At 36.8% G+C, this 23509-nt stretch overlaps 1 protein-coding gene across 1 annotated transcript in view; it reads left to right on the forward strand.

The window, feature by feature from the left end:
• The window catches only part of LOC133645976 (potassium voltage-gated channel subfamily D member 2-like), a 34305-nt gene that overhangs the window by 7324 nt on the left and 3472 nt on the right, over window positions 1-23509 (forward strand). Inside the window, exons 3-6 of the mRNA XM_062040900.1 lie at window positions 9354-9516; window positions 9841-9939; window positions 10799-10897; window positions 19640-19860. Coding sequence (XP_061896884.1) covers window positions 9354-9516; window positions 9841-9939; window positions 10799-10897; window positions 19640-19860 — 582 coding nt within the window. The remainder of the gene's footprint in view (window positions 1-9353; window positions 9517-9840; window positions 9940-10798; window positions 10898-19639; window positions 19861-23509) is intronic.

Here is a 23509-nt window from a genome sequence, read left to right on the forward strand (position 1 = left end):
CGATGTTTATCGGTTCGGGACTTTACCGCGATAAATGAATTCCCGCAAGTGAGTAATCATGAATGAATAAACCCAAAATGTTCCTAGCAAGAGCATTAAATTACGTTTTTCAACATTATGAACACCTTTTAGCATGCTTGCCAACCTTGAGACCTCCAATATCGGGGGGTGGGGGGTCGGGGGTGGGGGGGGGGGGTGGTCGGGGGCGTGGTTATTTACAGCTAGAATTCACCAACTCGAGTATTTCATATATATATATATATATATATATATATATATATATATATATATATATATATATATATATATATATATATATATATATATATATATATATATATATATATATATGTATGAAATACTTGACTTTCAGTGAATTCTAGCATATATATATATATATATATATATATATATATATATATATATATATATATATATATATATATATATATATATATATATATATATATATATATATATATATATATATATATATATTTATTTATTTTATTTTATTTACATAGAAAAAGAAGAAAAAAAATACTTTAATTTCAGTGTTCCGTTGGCTATCCATTAGATGGCAGTATTGTCCTGTTTAACTTCTCCGTTCCTTGGGCAGGCAAGCTGTTTATATTGTAGGAAAGCGGACGTGAGAACAGGCTGTTCCCACTCAGTCTCAGGTCCGCATTGAGCTGGAGGGGGCGTGGCCTCCAGCTCCGGCTGAATACCGGGAGTTTGTCGGGAGAAAATCTCTGCCGGGAGGTTGTCGGGAGAGGCGCTGAATACCGGGATTCTCCCGCTAAAAACGGGAGGGTTGGCAAGTATGCCTTTTAGTCACTTTTACACTATTTCCATCCAGTATGGTAGTTGAGCCAATCAGTGGCCACGATACTGAACAGCACACTGATTGGCTTTGGTCTCCTCTTGTGGCTGAAACTACTGGAGTGTTGATATTTTTAGATTATTTGGCCATTTTTATGCTTACCCACATCTGCGGTCCTCTCCAAGGTTTCTCACAGTCATTCACATCGACGTCCCACTGGGTTGTGAGTTTTTCCTTGCCCTTACGTGGGATCTGAGCCGAGGATGTCGTTGTGGCTTGTGCAGCCCTTTGAGACACTCGTGATTTAGGGCTATATAAATAAACATTGATTGATTGATTGATTGAATTAGCCTGTTCACCTGTGGGATGTCTTTTTTGCCACTTATGCCAGGTTTTTTGAAACATGTTGCAGGCACCAAATTCCAAATGAGCTAATATTTGCAAAAAAATAACACAGTTTACCAGTTCGAACGTTAAGTATCTTGTCTTTGCAGTCCATTCAATTGAATATAAGTTGAAAAGGATTTCCAAATCATTGTATTCGGTTTTTATTCCCCATTTACACAAGGTGCCGCCTTCATTGGTGTTGGTTTTGTAGTCGAACATCCCTGCCCTATTCTGACTGGCGATTGCGAGAAGAAGGAATATTTTTTCACTTTGGTTCCAATTCAATATGCAAGATCTGCTTGAAAGTGCGAGGGCGAACAAGAAAATCCGGGGACAAAAAGAGCCTACAAAGATATCTCCAGGGTTCATCGTGCCCGCTGCTCCCATTCCTTTTACCTCCCTGACTTCCTGTATCCTTTTGCAAGCTTTTTGGCTCACGGAGGTCACCGAGGGGGGGGACGCTTGGCACGTTTGGTCACGACACGAACGAATTAGCCCCAGCCAGCAGGTGCGTAATTATATATGAAAGGAGATTTAAGTGGAACATCACAATGGCATGTGGAAAGTAGGCCAGCGGGGAGAGCGCTTCGGAAAAAAGTCTTATTTATTCCTCTCGCCGCTTCAAACTTTTTTTTGAAGAAATCCGAGGTCACCGCAACTATTTCAAGACTGTCAAAAAATAACTTGAAAAACCCGATCAAGAAACCAGTTTTTGGGGAATGTTTAAGAAGGTTTGACATCCGCCCTTCTATTTTCTGCTATGTCCTCATTAGGGCCGCGGCAAGCTGGAGCCTATCCCAGCTGATTCTTTACCACAGTGCACATACACATCAGTCCTCCACCATTTCCAGCCAATTCCCACAAACTTAACCAATCAATTATCTGCGGCCTCGCAACTTTGTTGCACATTTTGACCGATAAGCGTCATTTTCGTCAAATCGTCCTGTCTATGGCGCTAAGCCCTCTGGGTAATGTACAAACCCCAAAAGCAGTGAAGTTGGCACGTTGTGTAAATGGTAAATAAAAACAGAATACGAGGATTTGCAAATCCTTTTCAACTTATATTCAATTGACTGCAAAGACAAGATATTTCATGTTCACACTGAGAAACTTTTGCAACACAGGGGCATTTTTACAACTGTGTTACATGGCCTTTCCTTTTAACAACACCCAGTAAAGGTTTGGGAACTGAGGAGACACATTTTTGAAGCTTTTCAGGTGGAATTCTTTCCCATTCTTGCTTGATGTACATCTTAAGTTGTTCAACAGTACCCGCACTCTTTTACTACGAAGCCACGCTGTTGTAACACGTGGCTTGGCATTGTCTTGCTGAAATAAGCAGGGGCGTCCAATAACATTGCTTGGATAGCAACATATGTTGCTCCAAAAGATGTATGTACCTTTCAGCATTAATGGTGCCTTCACAGATGTGTAAGTTACCCATGCCTTGGGCACTAATACACCCCCATACCATCACAGATGCTGGCTTTTCCACTTTGCGCCTAGAACAATCCGGATGGTTCTTTTCCTCTTTGTTCCAGAGGACACGACGTCCACAGTTTCCAAAAACAATTTGAAATGTGGACTCGTCAGACCACGGAACACTTTTCAGTCCATCTTAGATGAGCTCGGGCCCAGCGAAGCCGGCGGCATTTCTGGGTGTTGTTGATAAATGGCTTTGGTTTTGCATAGTAGAGTTTTAACTTGCACTTTACATGTGCAGCGACAAACTGTAGTGACTGACAGTGGGTTTCTGAAGTGTTCCTGAGCCCATGCGGTGATATCCTTTACACACTGATGTCGCTTTTTGATGCAGTACCGCCTGAGGGATCGAAGGTCACGGGCATTCAATGTTACGTGCGGTGATTTCTCCAGATTCTCTGAACCTTTTGATGATATTACAATCCCTAAATTCCTTGCAATAGCTGGTTGAGAAATGTTGTTCTTAAACTGTTCGACAATTTTCTCATTTGAGATGTTGTGTGGCGATAGTCTCTCATTCATCGACACATATTTGCGTTACATATTGCAAATAAATAAATGAACGTTTAAAATGGACAAATACTTTTCAATAAGGAAGTCTTTTGGGCGTTTCTTTCACTTATCACTCATTACGACTATTAGTTATAATGAATTGAAACAGTACAGCAATTTGCCAATGAGCTACGAGTATGTGCTTTTACTGCCACCTAGTGTCTAAATTTAAAGGGGAACTGCACTTTTTTTTCGGAACGTTGCCTACTCACAATGATAAAAGACATGGCGACGGAGGTATTTTTTTCTTTTTAATGCGTTCTAAACATTAAATAAACGTAAATAAAAGTCCGCTTACAATGGGAGGTCCTTCATTTGCCAATAAACCCAGTAAATAACCATTCAAAAACCGCTGAAAATACTCCATTTACATTCCGTGACTTGAATCCATCCATCCACCCATCCATTCTCTGAATAATAACAAGTATTAGTGATAATGTTATTATAAGTGCTGACGCAGACGAACTATTTATTCAATTTCGACACGATCGACCGGCGAGGTGTTTCCTCGCTTCCTTGCGCCCTGGAACTGGTTCCTAGATCATAAACCATGCGTCTCACCCGGACAGAAGACGTCTCGAGGACGTAGTCCGACAAGTTGGTACACTTTGACAGCCATGTAGGACCCGCAAATAGCGAGAACGACACAAAAAAGTGTAGTTCCCCTTTAACTTTAAGTCTGTGTGGTATAAAATGAGTAAAACATCAATACAGTACTCAACAAAATCCGGTGATTTGTAGGTTAAACTTAGTTGCAACACTTGAAACATTGCTATCGAATGTATTAAATTACAAGTTGATTCAACCTTATTGGAGAAAAAATAAGCCTCAAAACATCGCAACTTCGGCAGCAACTTTACGAAACAGCTGCCGGAAAATCTGTATATATATCTGTAAACGTCTCTTTGCCGTGAGTCCGAAAGATCTTCCGTGAGCCCGGTAGACAGCTTGAATACAGCAGTCTGTTTTAGGCGTGTGTCTCTCGCTCTCTCTCCAGCGCCCAACTCCAACTCCGTGTCTCGTGCCGGCTGCTGCTAATAAAGGCGACAGGCGATTAGATAACAATGGCCAACCTGGGCCATCTACTCACCCGCCGCTGTCTTCGAGGCCGGTCCTTGCACACCCCGTTCCGGGGCAGGCCCGCAGGCCACGCCCCCCTCCACAATATTCTATACTGTAATATTGTACATGGTAACTGGTATTTGCTATATATATATAATATGTAAATATTACATATATGTTATATTTTATATTGCTATTACGGTACATTTTTTGTCTACTTTATACCTGCATTATCCTTCCCAGCCGTACCCTTTCCATCCTTTGTAACTGAGCCTCTGTGTGGAGCAATTTCCCTTGTGGATCAATCAAGTTTGTCTAAGTCTTAGTGTAAAATCAGGCATTTTAGGCCGCGACAATCACAAAAAAGCCAGTAAAATCCAGGAGGAACGGCTAGATACAAAACCCTTCACACCTATGATATATAGAGGCTGCAGTCATGGAATTGTTTTTTTATTTTATTTATTTATTGCTTTATTTGTTTTTTATTTTATCTTTTTTTTTTATTGCTTTATTTATTTTTGTATTGCTTTATTTGTTTTTGTTTTATTTTTTATTACTTTATTTATCTTTTTATTGCTTTATTACATTTCCTATGATACTGTACTGAGTCTTTGATTTATTTTGTACAATTTTCCATTTCGTCTATTATTTGTGCACTTTCATTTTTTAAATTTGTTCTTAATTTATTATGTCGATTGACCGACCACAGGTGTGACTATTTAAGTGCATCACTTCCGGGTTGAAAATTGCACCCTGACGAAGACCTCGTCGAAAACTGTCTGTGTTTGGTAGCGCCTGTGCAGTTTATATAACACATTATTAGAAAGACACGGGTGTTGCTGGCCTTGCTTTTTCTCTTCCTTTAAGAGCAAGCCTGAAGAGAAACTATTATATTGTTCACGATCACGAATGAAAAGTTATTTAGGCTTGGCCTCGTCACTTTAAAGAAAAAACCTTCATCGCCACTTAAAATACTTAAGTGAACGTATGTATGTATACAGTGGAAGCTGGACTTACCAACTTCCAGCAAGTGCTTCTTCCAAAGTTTGTATATTAAATAAAATGTCTCCATTGTAAACAATGTAAACATGAGTGTTGGTTCCAGCCCTGACAAAATATACAGTACCGTGTAACTAACATAACATAACAAGGGGGTGATGGATCAATCGTCTATTTCATAAAAAAGGGCAACACAACCCGTGCCCTGCTGACACACACCCACACACTTGTCACTAGCCCTGTGGTGCACTCACAGTTTGAAATCACTTAACTTTAACAGCTAGGTTGCTGCAATCATTAGGAAGAAAATAATTAAATCCACTTCACCTTGTTGGTTAATCTTCTTTGCACACAGCAGAGGTGGGGGATATATATATATATATATATATATATATATATATATATATATATATATATATATATATATATATATATATATGTATATACTATAGATGGCAACATTGTGTATGCGCTGAAAGATTCATTTATGATTGTTTATCAAAATATAACTATAGATGTCAACATTGTGTATGCGCTGAAAGATTCATTTATGATTGTTTGTCAAAATATAACTATAGATGTCAACATTGTGTATGTGCTGAAAGATTCATTTATGATTGTTTATCAAAATATAACTATAGATGTCAACATTGTGTACGTGCTGAATGATTCATTTATGATTGTTTGTCAAAATATAACTGTAGATGTTAACATTGTGTATGCGCTGAAAGATTCATTTATGATTGTTTATCAAAATATAACTATAGATGTCAACATTGTGTATGTGCTGAAAGATTCATTTATGATTGTTTATCAAAATATAACTATAGATGTTGACATTGTGTATGTGCTGAAAGATTAATTTATGATTGTTTATCAAAATATAACTATAGGTGTCAACATTGTGTATGCGCTGAAAGATTCATTTATGATTGTTTATCTAAATATAACTATAGATGTCAACATTGTGTACGTGCTGAAAGATTCATTTATGATTGTTAATCAAAATATAACTATAGATGTTAACATTGTGTATGCGCAGAAAGATTTATTTATGATTGTTTATCAAAATATAATTATAGATGTCAACATTGTGTATTTGCTGAAAGATTAATTCATGATTGTTTATCAAAATATAACTATAGATGTCAACATTGTGTATGTGCTGAAAGATTAATTTATGATTGTTTATCAAAATATAACTATAGATGTCAACATTGTGTAAGTGCTGAAAGATTCATTTATGATTCTTTATCTAAATATAACTATAAATGTCAACATTGTGTACGTGCTGAAAGATTCATTTATGATTGTTTATCAGAATATAACTATAGATGTCAACATTTTGTATGTGCTGAAAGATTAATTTATGATTGTTTATCAAAATATAACTATAGATGTCAACATTTTGTATGTGCTGAAAGATTAATTTATGATTGTTTATCAAAATATAACTATAGATGTCAACATTGTGTATGTGCTGAAAGATTCATTTATGATTCTTTATCTAAATATAACTATAAATTTCAACATTGTGTACGTGCTGAAAGATTCATTTATGATTGTTTATCAGAATATAACTATAGATGTCAACATTTTGTATGCGCTGAAAGATTCATTTATGATTGTTTATCAAAATATAACTATAGATGTCAACATTGTGTACGTGCTGAAAGATTCATTTATGATTGTTTATCAAAATATAACTATAGATGTCGACATTGTGTATGTGCTGAAAGATTAATTTATGATTGTTTATCAAAATGTAACTATAGATGTCAACATTGTGTACGTGCTGAAAGATTCATTTATGATTGTTAATCAAAATATAACTATAGATGTTAACATTGTGTATGCGCTGAAAGATTCATTTATGATTGTTTATCAAAATATAATTATAGATGTCAACATTGTGTATGTGCTGAGAGATTCATTTATGATTGTTTATCAAAATATAGCTATAGATGTCAACATTGTGTATGTGCTGAAAGATTCATTTATGATTCTTTATCTAAATATAACTATAAATGTCAACATTGTGTATGTGCTGAGAGATTCATTTATGATTGTTTATCAAAATATAATTATAGATGTCAACATTGTGTACGCGCTGAAAGATTCATTTATGATTGTTTATCAAAATATAACTATAGATGTCAACATTTTGTATGCGCTGAAAGATTCATTTATGATTCTTTATCTAAATATAACTATAAATGTCAACATTTTGTATGCGCTGAAAGATTCATTTATGATTCTTTATCTAAATATAACTATAGATGTCAACATTGTGTACATGCTGAAAGATTCATTTATGATTGTTTATCAAAATATAACTATAGATGTCAACATTGTGTATGTGCTGAAAGATTAATTTATGATTGTTGTCTTGTTTATCAGAATATAACTATAGATGTCGACATTGTGTATGTGCTGAAAGATTCATTTATGATTGTTGTCTTTGGTAAAAATCTAACTCTTTTAGGTTTAGCTCACATTTGCTTTCTTCCGTTTAGACTCGCCAAGTTAGTGCTTTACGAAACACTCGTTTTGAACTCCGAAACAAGATAAAATACAAATAATATCAAGATAATGCTTAGTGGGAAATAGTACATTTTAAAAGTATATCAAACAAACCTTTAACAAAGTGATCACTGCAAAGTGAAACTAAATATTTAACAGTGAAATGCGAAAGACAGGTCTCTTTTGCGGAAAATCTAATTTCATCTCCTGGTAGAGAATGGTGTACAACTCAAAATAGGCAGAATGGTGTTAATCGTTTTTTTGCGCCTGAACTCTTCATGTGTAGATTAGTTTTTTGGGGGACGTGGGAGGAAGCCAGTAATGTATCTGAAGAGAAACTACCAGCTGCAGTCAATCATAATCACTAAAGTCTATTTTCAAAGAGCTTTGCCTAATCAGATTTTAAAAAACAACAAAATGTGTGAGGAAACCGGACTACTGTACATGAAGTTACTATGTGTTGGCCTTGTCAAGTTAAAATCCATTCTGGAATCTTATTGAAGGGGGCAGTACGATGGCACAGGGGTTAGTACATGTGCCTCACAATACCAAGGTCCTGGGTTCGATCCACGGGTTCGGGGTCTTTCTGTGTGTAGTTTGCATGTTCTCCCCCTGACTGCGTGGGTTCCCTCCGGGTACTCCGGCTCCCTCCCACTTCCAAAGACATGCACCTGGGGATAGGTTGATTGGCAACACTAAATTGACCATAGTGTGTGAATGTTGTCTATCTGTTTTGGCTCTGCGATGAGGTGGCGACTTGTCCAGGGTGTACCCAGCCTTCCGCCCGAATGCAGCTAAGATAGGTTACCGCGACCCCAATAGGGACGAACGGTAGCAAATGGATGGATGGAATCTTATTGAAGTATTTAGTTGAACGTACGTATGGCTTTGTTTGGGGGTGTGGTCAATCATGAACAATAAATTTGTACAACTTGGCCTTGTCAAGTTAACAGATATCAAAGAACCTTCGCATTACTTATTTAAAAATGTTAAGATTTGGTGGATGTGGTAGGAAGCTAGACTACCCGAAGAGAAACTACCAGCTGCAGTCACTAACAAGAAGGGAACAGGGCTCGACATTCTGGGACCAGGGTTTTTAACATTTTGGGTCTGCAGGGGGAAGTCGAAGTGTCCGAAGTAATCCTACAAACCCAGATGTCTGATGTTCGAACCACAATGAACCAACGTCCGTTTTTCCAGCTGCAGTCACTAACAAGAAGGGAACAGGGCTCGGCATTCTGGGACCAGGGTTTTTAAAATGTTTGGGTCTGCAGGGGAAAGTCGAAGTGTCCGAAGTAATCCTACAAACCCAGATGTCTGATGTTCGAACCACAATGAACCAACGTCCGTTTTTCCAGCTGCAGTCACTAACAAGAAGGGAACAGGGCTCGGCATTCTGGGACCAGGGTTTTTTAACATTTTGGGTCTGCAGAGGGAAGTCGAAGTGTCCGAAGTAATCCTACAAACCCAGATGTCTGATGTTCGAACCACAATGAACCAACATCCGTTTTTCCCTGCCTTTCAGGTACGGCGACATGGTGCCAAAGACCATCGTGGGGAAAGTGTTCGGCTCCATATGTTCCCTGAGCGGGGTACTGGTCATCGCCTTGCCGGTTCCCGTCATCGTGTCAAACTTCAGCCGCATTTACCACCAAAGCCAGAGGGCGGAGAAGCGACGAGCCCAGAGGGTACTAAACCCCCTTCTGCTGTCTTATATCGCCTTCTTTTTATTTGGCTTTTATCTGCTCCCCCCCTCCTCTTCTGTTGCTGTGGCAGTGGCAGAACAAACCCTATCTTCCAGGAATATTGATCTTATTAAGAGCAATAATGTCAGTGTGTGTTTTCCCCTGCTGAAGGTGTTTGCTAAGACCCCCTTTCCTCAAGCATTGGTTCCTCCTCGCTAGATACTGGGGTGGTTGGCGGGGGGGGGGGGGGGGGGGCTGCCACGGGGAGATGCAGCCAATTAGCCAGGCATCAAAAGGGCTAAAACCGAGGTCTGTTTGTTCAAACAGAAATCTCGGCTCGCTAGAATCCGTGCAACGAAGATTCGGGGCACTAGTTCCTATATGCGCTACAAACAAAATGGGCTCCTGATCGACTCGCTGAAGGAGGTAATGAGGGGGGGTCAAGCGGCGGCTCGGGGGCCTCGCTGACGCTTGCATGCCGCTCGGCTCGTCCGGGGCGGGGTGGGGCAGTGGGCGGGACGTGGGGCGGGACAGGGGTTGGTTTGGGCCATGCCGCCACACTCATCTTCAGCGCTTCCTTTGTGATCGTCCTCTCTCCTCTTGCATCCCACCTTCTCTCAGCATTGACACGCTTTCAGTCTCTCTCTCTGTCCATGCAGCAGGCGGTGGGGCCAGGCAGGCACACTGGCCTTCTGGCGGGGGAACATTCCAGTCACACTGACTCATGACCCAGCTCTGCATGTCTATCCAACAGGGTTTGGAGGGGAAGGAGGGAATGAAAGGCTTCCCGGACAGTAGGTGTGCCTCCGGAGGCCGTCTGCTCGGCCTGCATCTCCTCTAAACTCTGTTTCTGATCTGCTGCGTGTTCTTTCTAGAACATCCCCGGGCTGTAGTGCAGACTAACACCTTCCATCCCAGGGCTGTGCAGAGCTTCATCCAAAAGTGTGTGTGGTGTTGTTGTGATTGCGGTTCTGTGCTGTGTTTGGTGCAGTGTGTTCGATCTGTGTCTAAGGTGCGCCTCCGCTGTTTCGCCATTGGACTTTGCCGCGGTCCTTTCTCGTCAAAATTCCGAATGGCCACCAAAAACTGTTCCTCATGCATCTCTAGACCATCCTCATCCTCACCGGGTTGCAGTAGATTGGCTGCAGCATTTTCAAGCCTCTACGCTTTGTGTACTCTCCACTACATCTCTGCCTGACAGTCATTGCATCAGATCTGAGGTGTGCACAGTCCCAACCTGCTTATCGGCACTTTCCCCCCCTCCCCCCACTTTGTGTGTTCCAAGGCCTCCAAGGTGGCAGGACAAGCCCTGGTGGGGAAGACCTCCAGCCCTCCGTTTGAGAGCCAGCATCATCATCTACTGCACTGCCTGGAGAAGACCACGGTAATCTTTTTTCTTCACCTCAAACATTTATCCAACGGCAGCTCATACCAAATCTACAGCTGGTTGCTCATTGGTCGGGCAGATCGTTGGCATGACAATGAACTGCTAACGTAAGCTTAGGCTATTTCCGTGCCTTAGTGCTGGAAGCTAGCTGTAAATGCTCTAAACATAGACGCAAAAAGAACGTGTTAATTGGCAGCAGGCGATAATTAGGGAGATTGGAGAGCATGAGACGAAGTGGAAAAGATATGCAGCTCTCTTTGACCACCCGGTCATTTAATAATAATATAGCACGACACAGCAGCAACACAACCAATGTTGTAATGGCGGTAAGGAGCCAGCATTAATACTATTAATGAGTTGACTGTGAACAAGTAACAAGTATGGGACCAACATCTGCGGTGGATAAAGCTCATGATTAGCGATGGGTGTTGTTGACATTTTAACATATACTAGTCCCGAAACGGTACTTTAAGAGGGAACTGCACTTTTTTTTGGAATTTTGCCCATCATTCACAATCCTTATGTAAGACAAGGACACGTTTTTCTTTTTTTATGCATTATAAACATTAAATAAATGCGATTAAAAGTCTGCATACAATGTAGCCTGTAAGAGCCGCTCTATTCTGCTTATAAAGTGCTTAAAAAAACATCCAAACACCTCCATTAAGGTTTTATATACATTATGGGGGTAGGGTTAGGGGGGTAGTGTTAAAGGGTTAGGGTTAAAGTTAGGGTTAGGGTTAGGGTTAGGGTTGCCGACTGCTAGGATGTGCATATGAAAAGAGGGGGGGTGGAACTAAGCATCTTTTCGTGTCTTTTTTTGCCATTACCGGGTCTAAAATGGCTGTCAAAGTGTACCAACTTGTCGGATTACGTCCTCATCCTTCTACTATCCAGGTGAGAGGCATTATTTATAATCTGGCATAAACTTCCATGAGCTCCGAGGCGAGGAAGGATCTCACTAGCTGATGATGTAAACATAGGCACATAAATAGTCCGTCTGCGTTAGCACTTATAATAACAATGTCACTAACGCTTGTTAATATTCAAGTCGCCAAATGTAAATGGAGTATTGTTGGCGGTTTATGAATGGTCATTTTACGGGTGGAATAGTGGGCCTCCCAGTAAGCAGATTTTATTTACGTTTATTTACGAGTTAAAATGCATTTTTATAAAAATCCATCCTCTCAATTGCTCTGTTTATTGCTATTCTGAATGTTGCTGGGATTGCATTATCATGGTATTGTTGTGTATTGTTTTGTTGGATTGCATTATTATGGTATTGTTGTGTATTGTTGTATTGATTAATAAATTCTTTAAAAAAATAAATAAATAAATAAAATTAAAATTAAAATCCAACCGTCGTCATGGGTTTCATATTGATTGTAAACGATAGGCAAAATTCCCCAAAAAGTGCAGTTCCCCTTTAAAGGTGCTCAAAATATTCGCATTTTTGTAAAAAAATAAATAAATAATTTTTAAAAATTATGCTTTTTATGGAATTTCATGACATTCAAGTTGAACAGACCAGTTATTTAAAGTATATAAATATAAATGTGAAATTAAGATTAACAACCAATTATCCTATGTATTGCAGCAACATAGAACATCGAGAAGGGGGAAAAAAACGACTAACTTGAGTTGTAATATTGACGCTCAAAATTCCGGGTGTTGCTGAATGCAACCTTGCTTGTCTTAACCGTCATTGGTGCATAATGAGGAAGTGCTGTTACTCTTGTTGTTGCTGTGTTAAAGCAGAACTGCACTTTTTTGGGAGGGGAATTTTGATGGATGTTGTTTTTTTTTAATGCATTCTAACGAGTAAATAAATGCGATCAAAAGTCAACTCACAACGGAGCCTACGGTAGCTCTTAATAAACATTTAATACATACATGATGTAAGTATTTATGTAATCTAGTAACATTCATAATAAGATGTAATATATACAGTACATGATGTAAGTATATCTAATGTAGTAACATTTATAGTAACATGTAATATATACATGATGTAAGTATATATGTAATGTAGTAACATGTAATATATACATGCATGCTATTATGTTATTAACCAGTGAAGTTGTCATGTTGTGTAAATGGTAAATAAAAACAGAATACAATGATTTGCAAATCCTTTTCAACTTATATTCATTTGAATAGACTGCAAAGACAAGATATTTAACGTTCAAACTGAGGAACTTAATTTTTTTTTTGCATTTTTGAAGCTTTTCAGGTGGAATTCTTTCCCATTCTTGCTTGATGTACAGCTTAAGTTGTTCAACAGTCCGGGGGTTTCCGTTGTGCTATTTTAGGCTTCATAATGCGCCACACATTTTCAATGGGAGACAGGTCTGGACTACAGGCAGGCCAGTCTAGTACCCGCACTCTTTTACTATGAAGCCACGCTGTTGTAACACGTGGCTTGGCATTGTCTTGCTGAAATAAGCAGGGGCGTCCATGATAACGTTGCTTGGATGGCAACATATGTTGCTCCAAAACCTGTATGTACCTTTCAGCATTAACGGTGCCTTCACAGATGTGTAAGTTACCCATGCCTTGGGCACTAATACACCCCCATACCATCACACATGCTGGCTTTTTCACTTTGCGCCTAGAACAATCCGGATTGTTCTTTTCCTCTTTGTTCCGGAGGACAAAACATCCACAGTTTCCAAAAACTATTTGAAATATGGACTCGTCAGACCACGGAACACTTCCCCACTTTGCATCAGTCCATCTTAGATGAGCTCGGGCCCAGTTTCTGGGTGTTGTTGATAAACGGCTTCGGCTTTGCATAGTAGAGCTTTAACTTGCACTTACAGACGTAGCGACCAACTGTGGTTACTGACAGTGGTTTTCTGAAGTGTTCCTGAGCCCACGTGGTGATATCCTTTACACACCGATGTCGCTTTTTGATGCAGTACCGCCGGAGGGATCGACGGTCCGTAATATCGTCGCTTACGTGCAGTGATTTCTCCAGACCCTCTGAACCTTTTGATGATATTACGGAGCGTAGATGGTGAAATCCCGAAATTCCTTGCAATAGCTGGTTGAGAAATGTTGTTCTTAAACAATTTGCTCGCGCATTCGTTGACAAAGCGGTGACCCTCGCCCCGTCCTTGTTTGTGAATTTCACGGGAGCTGCTTTTACACCCAATCACGGCGCCCACCTGTTCCCAATTAGCCCGTTCACCTGTGGGATGTTCCAGTGACGAGCACTCCTCAACTTTCTCAGTCTTTTTTGCCACTTGTGCCAGCTTTTTTGAAACACTCCAAATGAGCTAATATTTCTTTTCCAGTGTGAACGTTAAATATCTTGTCTTTGCGGTCTATTCAATTGAATATAAGTTGAAAAGGATTTGGTATTCTGTTTTTATTTACCATTTACGCAACGTGCCGACTTCACTGGTTTTGGGTTTTGTGATACAGTCAGAATTTGTCCGGTGCCTATAAAAGTACTGGATTTGGCATAAAGACCAGAAAAGGGACTTGGACTCAACTCCTACTTCTGACAGTGAACCAATATTTGTTTGTGTGATCAAAGACGTTTCAAAGCGCACAAAGAAAGCCTTCCTTCTGGGCACGTTTCATCACATCATGCAGGCCCATTAACAGCAGCACCCGGCCGTCACACAAATAGAACCACAGAGATTTTTTTTTTTTTTTTTTTTTTTTTCCACCCGTGTGCTAAATGTGGAATCTATTCATATGCGGCAGGAGTTAAAAATAGCGCGCAAATGGGGGGCTGGGGAATATTCATGCATTCTTCTTCTCTCCGCCTCCTCCCCTCAGCGCCAAGTTAAGATAACATAGCTGCAGCCAGCCAGAAGGATTATTCCCGCCAAACAAACCGGCGTGCTTGATTTTACGCCATGTATAATTTAGAGGCCTAAGAGCCTTTTAAATGCGAGGCTGCGACACGAGTTTTACACTTGACAGTAAATCAGTTCTTCCTTTTTAATGACCCCGCTGCTTTATGTGTGTGTGTGGGGGGGGGGGCTCCCATAAGACCACAATGCACATATTTGCATCAACTGTCTGCTGCTGTGCCAAAGTTCAGACCGGTGCTGTGCTGCCCCCTGCTGGGAGGCTCCTTGGGTGTAGAGCTGCGCCCTTCAAATCGCGCTCATTTGTCACGGGGGGGATGAGAGTGAATGCTTGCACAGATGGCACTTCATGCGGACATCTGGCCCCCGTGCAGTCCTGTATGACGGCCTTGCCATTTGTTCAACTGTAGGGGCCACAAAACGCTGCTTAGCTGCGCTCACCTTCCTGCGGTTGAGGAGGCAGTGGTCGTTTTGCCTCCAGACCCCACCGTGTCGTTTTACTGGCGGGGCTTTTATTTTGAAAATGTCGCGGAGCACGTTAAATGACGTGGAGGGCCAAATTAAATAACGTTGCAGACCACGTTAAATAAAGTGGCAGGCCGAATTAAATATCGTAGCAGACCACTTTATATGATGTGGCAGACCACAATAAATGATGTGGCAGGCAACTTTAAATAACGTTGCAGACCACATTAAATGATGTGGCAGGCCAAATTTAATTTTTATTTTTTTTCAGGCCACTTTAAATAATGTGGCTGACCACATTAAATGATGTGGAGGGCCAAATTAAAAACGTTGCAGACCACAATAAATGATGTGGCAGACCACATTAAATGATGTGGCAGACCACAATAAATGATGTGGCAGGCCAAAATAAATAATGTTGCAGACCACATTAAATGATGTGGAGGGCCAAATGAAAAATGTTGCAGGCCACAATAAATGATTATGTATTGTATATATACATATACATGTATATATACATGTATATATACATATACATATGTATGTGGCAGACCACATTAAATGATGTGGCAGGCCAACATTAAATGATGTGGCTGGCCAATTTAAATAATGTTGCAGACCACATTAAATGAAGTAGCAGGCCAACTTTAATAACGTTGCAGACCACATTAAATTATGTGGCAGGCCAAATTTATTTTTATTATTTTTTCAGGCCATTTTAAATAATGTGGCAGACCACGTTAAATGATGTGGAGGGCCAAATTAAAAACGTTGCAGGCCAAATTAAATGATGTGGCAGGCCAGATTAAATAACGTTGCAGACCACATTAAATGATGTGGCAGACCACATTAAATGATGTGGCAGGCCATTTTAAATAACGTTGCAGACAACATTAAATGATGTGGCAGACCACGTTAAATGATGCGGAGTGCCAATTCAGATAACGTTGCAGACCACATTAAATTAAGTGGCAGGCAATTTATTTAATTTAATTTTTTATTTTTTTCAAATTGTTTTAATTGTTTTAATTAAATTTAATTTTATTTTATTTTTTTAATTACATTTTTTTTTAAATTTTTGTTAATTTAAAAAAAAAAGAAATTGTATTTCTATTTTTTAATTTTTTTTGTATTTTTTTTTTATTAAAAATGTTGTAATTTAAATAAAAATCTTCATTTTATTTTATTTTTTTAAATTATTTGTATTTATTTTTTTAAATTAAAAAAAAAAATTCTAATTTTTTAATTTTTTTTATATTTTTTAATTTTTTGTAATTTGTTGTAATTTTTTGTAACTTTTTTTAATGTTTTCTAATTTTAAAAAAAATTTGTAATTGTAGTTACATTTTTTTTTTTTTTAGGCCACATTAAATAATGTGGCAGACCACATTAAATGATGTGGAGGGCCAAATTAAAAACGTTGCAGACCACATTAAATGATGTGGCAGACCAATTTTAATAACATTGCAGACCACGATAAATGAAGTGGCAGACCACATTAATTATGTGGCAGACCAATTTTAATAACGTTGCAGACCACAATAAATGATGTGGCAGACCACAATAAATGATGTGGCAGACCACATTAATTATGTGGCAGGCCACATTAATTATGTGGCAGGCCACATTAAATAATGTGGCAGACCACGTTAAATGATGTGGGGGGCCAATTTAAAAACGTTGCAGACCACTTTAAATGAAGTAGCAGGCCAACTTTAATAACGTTGCAGACCACAATAAATGATGTGGCAGACCACAATAAATGATGTGGCAGGCCAAATTAAATAATGTTGCAGACCACTTTAAATGATGTGGAGGGCCAAATGAAAAATGTTGCAGGCCACAATAAATGATGTGGCAGACCACATTAAATGATGTGGCAGGCCAATTTAAATAATGTTGCAGATCACATTAAATGAAGTAGCAGGCCAACTTTAATAACGTTGCAGACCACATTAAATGATGTGGCAGACCACATTAAATGATGTGGCAGACCACAAAAAATGATGTGGCAGGCCAAATTAAATAATGTTGCAGACCACATTAAATGATGTGGAGGGCCAAATTAAAAATGTTGCAGGCCACAATAAATGGATGTGGCAGGCCAAATTAAATAATGTTGCAGACCACATTAAATGATGTGGAGGGCCAAATTAAAAATGTTGCAGACCACAATAAATGATGTGGCAGACCACAATAAATGATGTGGCAGGCCATTTTAAATAATGTTGCAGACCACATTAAATGATGTGGAGGGCCATGTTAAAAATGTTGCAGGCCACTTTAAATGATGTGGAGTGCCAATTGATATAACGTTGCAGACCACATTAAATGATGTGGCAGACCACAATAAATGATGTGGAGGGCCATGTTAAAAATGTTGCAGGCCACTTTAAATGATGTGGAGTGCCAATTGATATAACGTTGCAGACCACGTTAAATGATGTGGCAGACCACAATAAATGATGTGGAGGGCCAAATTAAAAACGTTGCAGACCAACTAAATGAAGTGGCGGGCCACATTAAAATAATATTGTGACGTCATTCAGACGGGAGGTAAATGGACCGCAGCACAACACGTGGACTGCACATTTATCAGAACCAGATCATTTTTCCAATGGCGCTCTTTCCATACTGGATGGTAAATGAGGGTAGATGCAAGTGTAAAATAGTGGATGGTAAATGAGGGTATATGCAAGTGTGACATCGTGGATGGTAAATGAGGGTATATACAAGTGTGACATAGTGGATGGTAAATGAGGGTATATGCAAGTGTGACATAGTGGATGGTGAATGAGGGTATATGCAAGTGTGACATAGTGGATGGTAAATGAGGGTATATGCAAGTGTGACATAGTGGATGGTAAATGAGGGTATATGCAAGTGTGACATCGTGGATGGTAAATGTGGGTATATACAAGTGTGACATAGTGGATGGTAAATGAGGGTAGATGCAAGTGTAAAATAGTGGATGGTAAATGAGGGTATATACAAGTGTGACATAGTGGATGGTAAATGAGGGTATATGCAAGTGTGACATAGTGGATGGTAAATGAGGGTATATGCAAGTGTGACATCGTGGATGGTAAATGAGGGTATATGCAAGTGTGACATCGTGGATGGTAAATGAGGGTATATGCAAGTGTGACATCGTGGATGGTAAATGTGGGTATATACAAGTGTGACATAGTGGATGGTAAATGAGGGTAGATGCAAGTGTAAAATAGTGGATGGTAAATGAGGGTATATACAAGTGTGACATAGTGGATGGTAAATGAGGGTATATGCAAGTGTGACATAGTGGATGGTAAATGAGGGTATATGCAAGTGTGACATCGTGGATGGTAAATGAGGGTATATGCAAGTGTGACATCGTGGATGGTAAATGTGGATATATGCAAGTGTGACATCGTGGATGGTAAATGAGGGTATATGCAAGTGTGACATTGTGGATGGTAAATGTGGGTATATACAAGTGTGACATAGTGGATGGTAAATGAGGGTATATGCAAGTGTGACATAGTGGATGGTAAATGAGGGTAGATGCAAGTGTGACATAGTGGATGGTAAATGAGGGTAGATGCAAGTGTAAAATAGTGGATGGTAAATGAGGGTATATGCAAGTGTGACATCGTGGATGGTAAATGTGGGTATATACAAGTGTGACATAGTGGATGGTAAATGAGGGTAGATGCAAGTGTAAAATAGTGGATGGTAAATGAGGGTATATACAAGTGTGACATAGTGGATGGTAAATGAGGGTATATGCAAGTGTGACATAGTGGATGGTAAATGAGGGTATATGCAAGTGTGACATCGTGGATGGTAAATGAGGGTATATGCAAGTGTGACATCGTGGATGGTAAATGTGGATATATGCAAGTGTGACATCGTGGATGGTAAATGAGGGTATATGCAAGTGTGACATTGTGGATGGTAAATGTGGGTATATACAAGTGTGACATAGTGGATGGTAAATGAGGGTATATGCAAGTGTGACATAGTGGATGGTAAATGAGGGTAGATGCAAGTGTGACATAGTGGATGGTAAATGAGGGTAGATGCAAGTGTAAAATAGTGGATGGTAAATGAGGGTATATGCAAGTGTGACATAGTGGATGGTAAATGAGGGTAGATGCAAGTGTGACATAGTGGATGGTAAATGAGGGTAGATGCAAGTGTAAAATAGTGGATGGTAAATGAGGGTATATACAAGTGTGACATAGTGGATGGTAAATGAGGGTATATGCAAGTGTGACATAGTGGATGGTAAATGAGGGTATATGCAAGTGTGACATCGTGGATGGTAAATGAGGGTAGATGCAAGTGTAAAATAGTGGATGGTAAATGAGGGTAGATGCAAGTGTGACATAGTGGATGGTAAATGTGGGTGTATGCAGAAAAGCATGTAAGAGATGAAGAACTTACCTTTTCTTCCCCGTCACAGAATCATGAGTTTGTGGACGAGCAGACCTTCCAGGCCAACTGCATGGAGATCTCGGTGATGAAAAAGTCCAGCTCCCGCAGTTCCTCGCTGTCGTCCTCGCCGCACGGCTTCAGCTCGTGCTGCTCTCGGCGCCACAGGAAGAAGAACAGCTTCAGCCTGCCCAGCACCAACAACCAGGAGCTGAGCACCATCCAGATCCGAGAGAGGCCCGTGGCCAACAGGTACGACCCGGGCCAGCCGGCGCGGGTGTGACGGATGCTGGTAGGACCCTGTGGGACCACCACATGACTCCAGCTCATGCCCTCTACTCCTTTTCAGATTATGCACTAAACCACACGTTCTTCATCTTTTTAGACCACGGGGCCACACTTTTTCCACTACAGAAGGGCCCGGGGCCCACTCATATATTAACACTGAATTTGTCATATTACTGTTGATGTTAATTGTATTGCATTATTATATCTAACCTTTACAACCTTGTCAAAGATTTAAAAGTATGTGTTGATCACAAAGATTATTTTAACACACAAATATTAGGCTTAGGTCAGGCTGATTAAAAAAATAAATACTAATCAAATATACTGCATAAGAAGAGACAGATATATAGACATATATACACACACACATATACACATGTATATATACATATACATATATATATATACATATATTTACATATATATACATATATACACACACATACAGTATATACATACATTAATATACACATATATACATACATATATATTTTTTTTTTATAACTTGATTTGTTTGGGTGATGTAAAATAAATCCACAAGAACATGATTTATATTTAATACAAAATAGGGATTCAATTTGACAATACTATACATGAATATATTTGTTTTATAATAATATTAATGCTTTTTTTTTTTTGTTTAATTTCCGTAGTCTGACATCCTGTTGCTGCCGTCTCTCCAGACCCTTGAATCGGGTGTGTGAGGCGGCGAGTGAATTCTTTGCCCCGGAGGAAACAGCAGAGTTTGACTGACAAATTCTGCCTAGCAACAAGAACATGTGACATGGCCAGGAGATATATATGTGAAATATATATGTATATATATATATATATATATATATATATATATATATATATATATATATATATATATATATATATATATATATATATATATATATATATGTATATATGTATATATATATATATATATATATATATATATATATATATATATATATATATAACTGTATATATATATATATATATATATATATATATATATATATATATATATAACTGTATATATATATATATATATATATATATATATGTATATATATATATATATATATATATATATATACAGTTATATATATATATATGTATACATATTTAAATATACACATAAATATATATTCATATATACATATATGTATATGAATATACATATATATATATATATATATATATATATATATATATATATATAACTGTATATATATATATATATATATATATATAACTGTATATATATATATATATATATATATATATATATATATATATATATATATATATATATATATATATACAGTTATATATATATATATGTATACATATTTAAATATACACATAAATATATATTCATATATACATATATTTACATATATGTATATGAATATACATATACATATATGTAAATAAATAAATATAAATATATATATATATATATATATATATATATATATATATATATATATATATATATATATATATATATATATATATATATATATATATATATATATATATATATATATATATATATATATATATATATATATATATATATATATATATATATATATATATATATATATATATAAATATACATATATACATATAAACAAATTTCACCACATCTAGTGTGTGTGTGACAATCATTGGTACTTTAATCTTAAAATACATATACATATATGTATATATACATATATACGTATATATATATGTATATTTATATATGTATATATATATTTATATATATGTATATTTATATATGTATTTATTCATATATATGTATATATATATATATATATATATATATATATATATATATATATATATATATATATATATATATATATATATATATATATATATATATATATATATATATATATATATATATATATATATATATATATATATACTCCATCCATCCATCCATCCATTTTCTACCGCTTATCCCTTTTGGGGTCGCTGGAGCCTACTGTCTGTATGTATATATATATATATATATATATATATATATATATATATATATATATATATATATATATATATATATATATATATATATATATATATATATATATATATATATATATATATATATATATATATATATATATATATATATATATATATATATATATATATATATATATATATATATATATAATATGTACATATATATAAATATATATATATATATAATATGTACATATATATAAATATATATATATATATATATATATATATATATATATATATATATATATATATATATATATATATATATATATATATATACATATATATATATATACATATACATATATATATATATATATATATATATATATATATATATATATATATATATATATGTACATATATTATATATATATATATATATATATATATATATATATATATATATATATATGTACATATTATATACATATATATATATATATATATATATATATATATATATATGTATATATATATATATATATATATATATATATATATATATATATATATATATATATATATATATATATATATATATATATATATATATATATATATATATATATATATATATATATATATATATATATATATATATATAGTTAAGGGTCTGGACTCTGGAGAGTCGGCAGCAACAGGAAGTCAGATGACGGAAATTAGACAAAAAAAAGCATTAATATTATTATAAAATAAATGTATTTATGTATAGTATTGTCAAATGTAATCCCTATTTTGTATTAAATATAAATCAGGTTTTTTATGGATTTATTTTACAGCACTCAAAAAATCTAATTAGAATTTTAGTATTTTATTATTACAATAGGATTATTTACAAATAAATGTTTAAATAAACACACGATATTTGTATAAAATCTATAAATAAATAAAATGTGTAAACAATTATTTTACACTTCATATTAACAAGTGGGGAAATATACTTCCTCTATTTTAATGCTTTATTCTGCTGGGTGATTATTTCCCAGCTTCACCTTTTTCTTCGTGCGAGCCCGCTAAACTTCCTCCCGACTCCAGGCCAGTCTAAATGGAAGGATGAGCAAGTGAAAAGAATATACTGTACTTACTTGTAGGCGTCACGAGGCCGTGGAAGCATCTCAGGCCAGATGATTGCCTTCACAGACCGGCTGGACTCCGCCATGAGTCGCGCTGTGAAGTCCGTCATCGGTGCCCACGTGGGAAGATGGCACCTTGGATGTGACACATGCCGTCTAAAAGGACACGCTGTCAATGACAAACGCTTCTTAGCCATCTTTAATACGTGCGCGCGGACCTTGATGCTGGGATGTGTCCACGCTGAAGAGCCGAGATCACAGATGTCAAAGTCACAAGGCCCCGGGGGGCCAGAGCCCCAAAACCAGTGAAGTTGGCACATTGTGTAAATGGTAAATAAAAAGAGAATACAATGATTTGCAAATCCTTTTCAACTTCTTTTCAATTGAATAGACTGCAAAGACAAGATATTTAAAATTATATTTTATTGTCTTGCTGAAATAAGCAGGGGCGTCCATGATGACGTTGCTTGGATGGCAACATATGTTGCTCCAAAGCCTGT

This window comes from Entelurus aequoreus, linkage group LG03, assembly GCF_033978785.1.
Source record: "Entelurus aequoreus isolate RoL-2023_Sb linkage group LG03, RoL_Eaeq_v1.1, whole genome shotgun sequence".
In the NCBI taxonomy this organism is placed as follows: Eukaryota; Metazoa; Chordata; class Actinopteri; order Syngnathiformes; family Syngnathidae; genus Entelurus; species Entelurus aequoreus.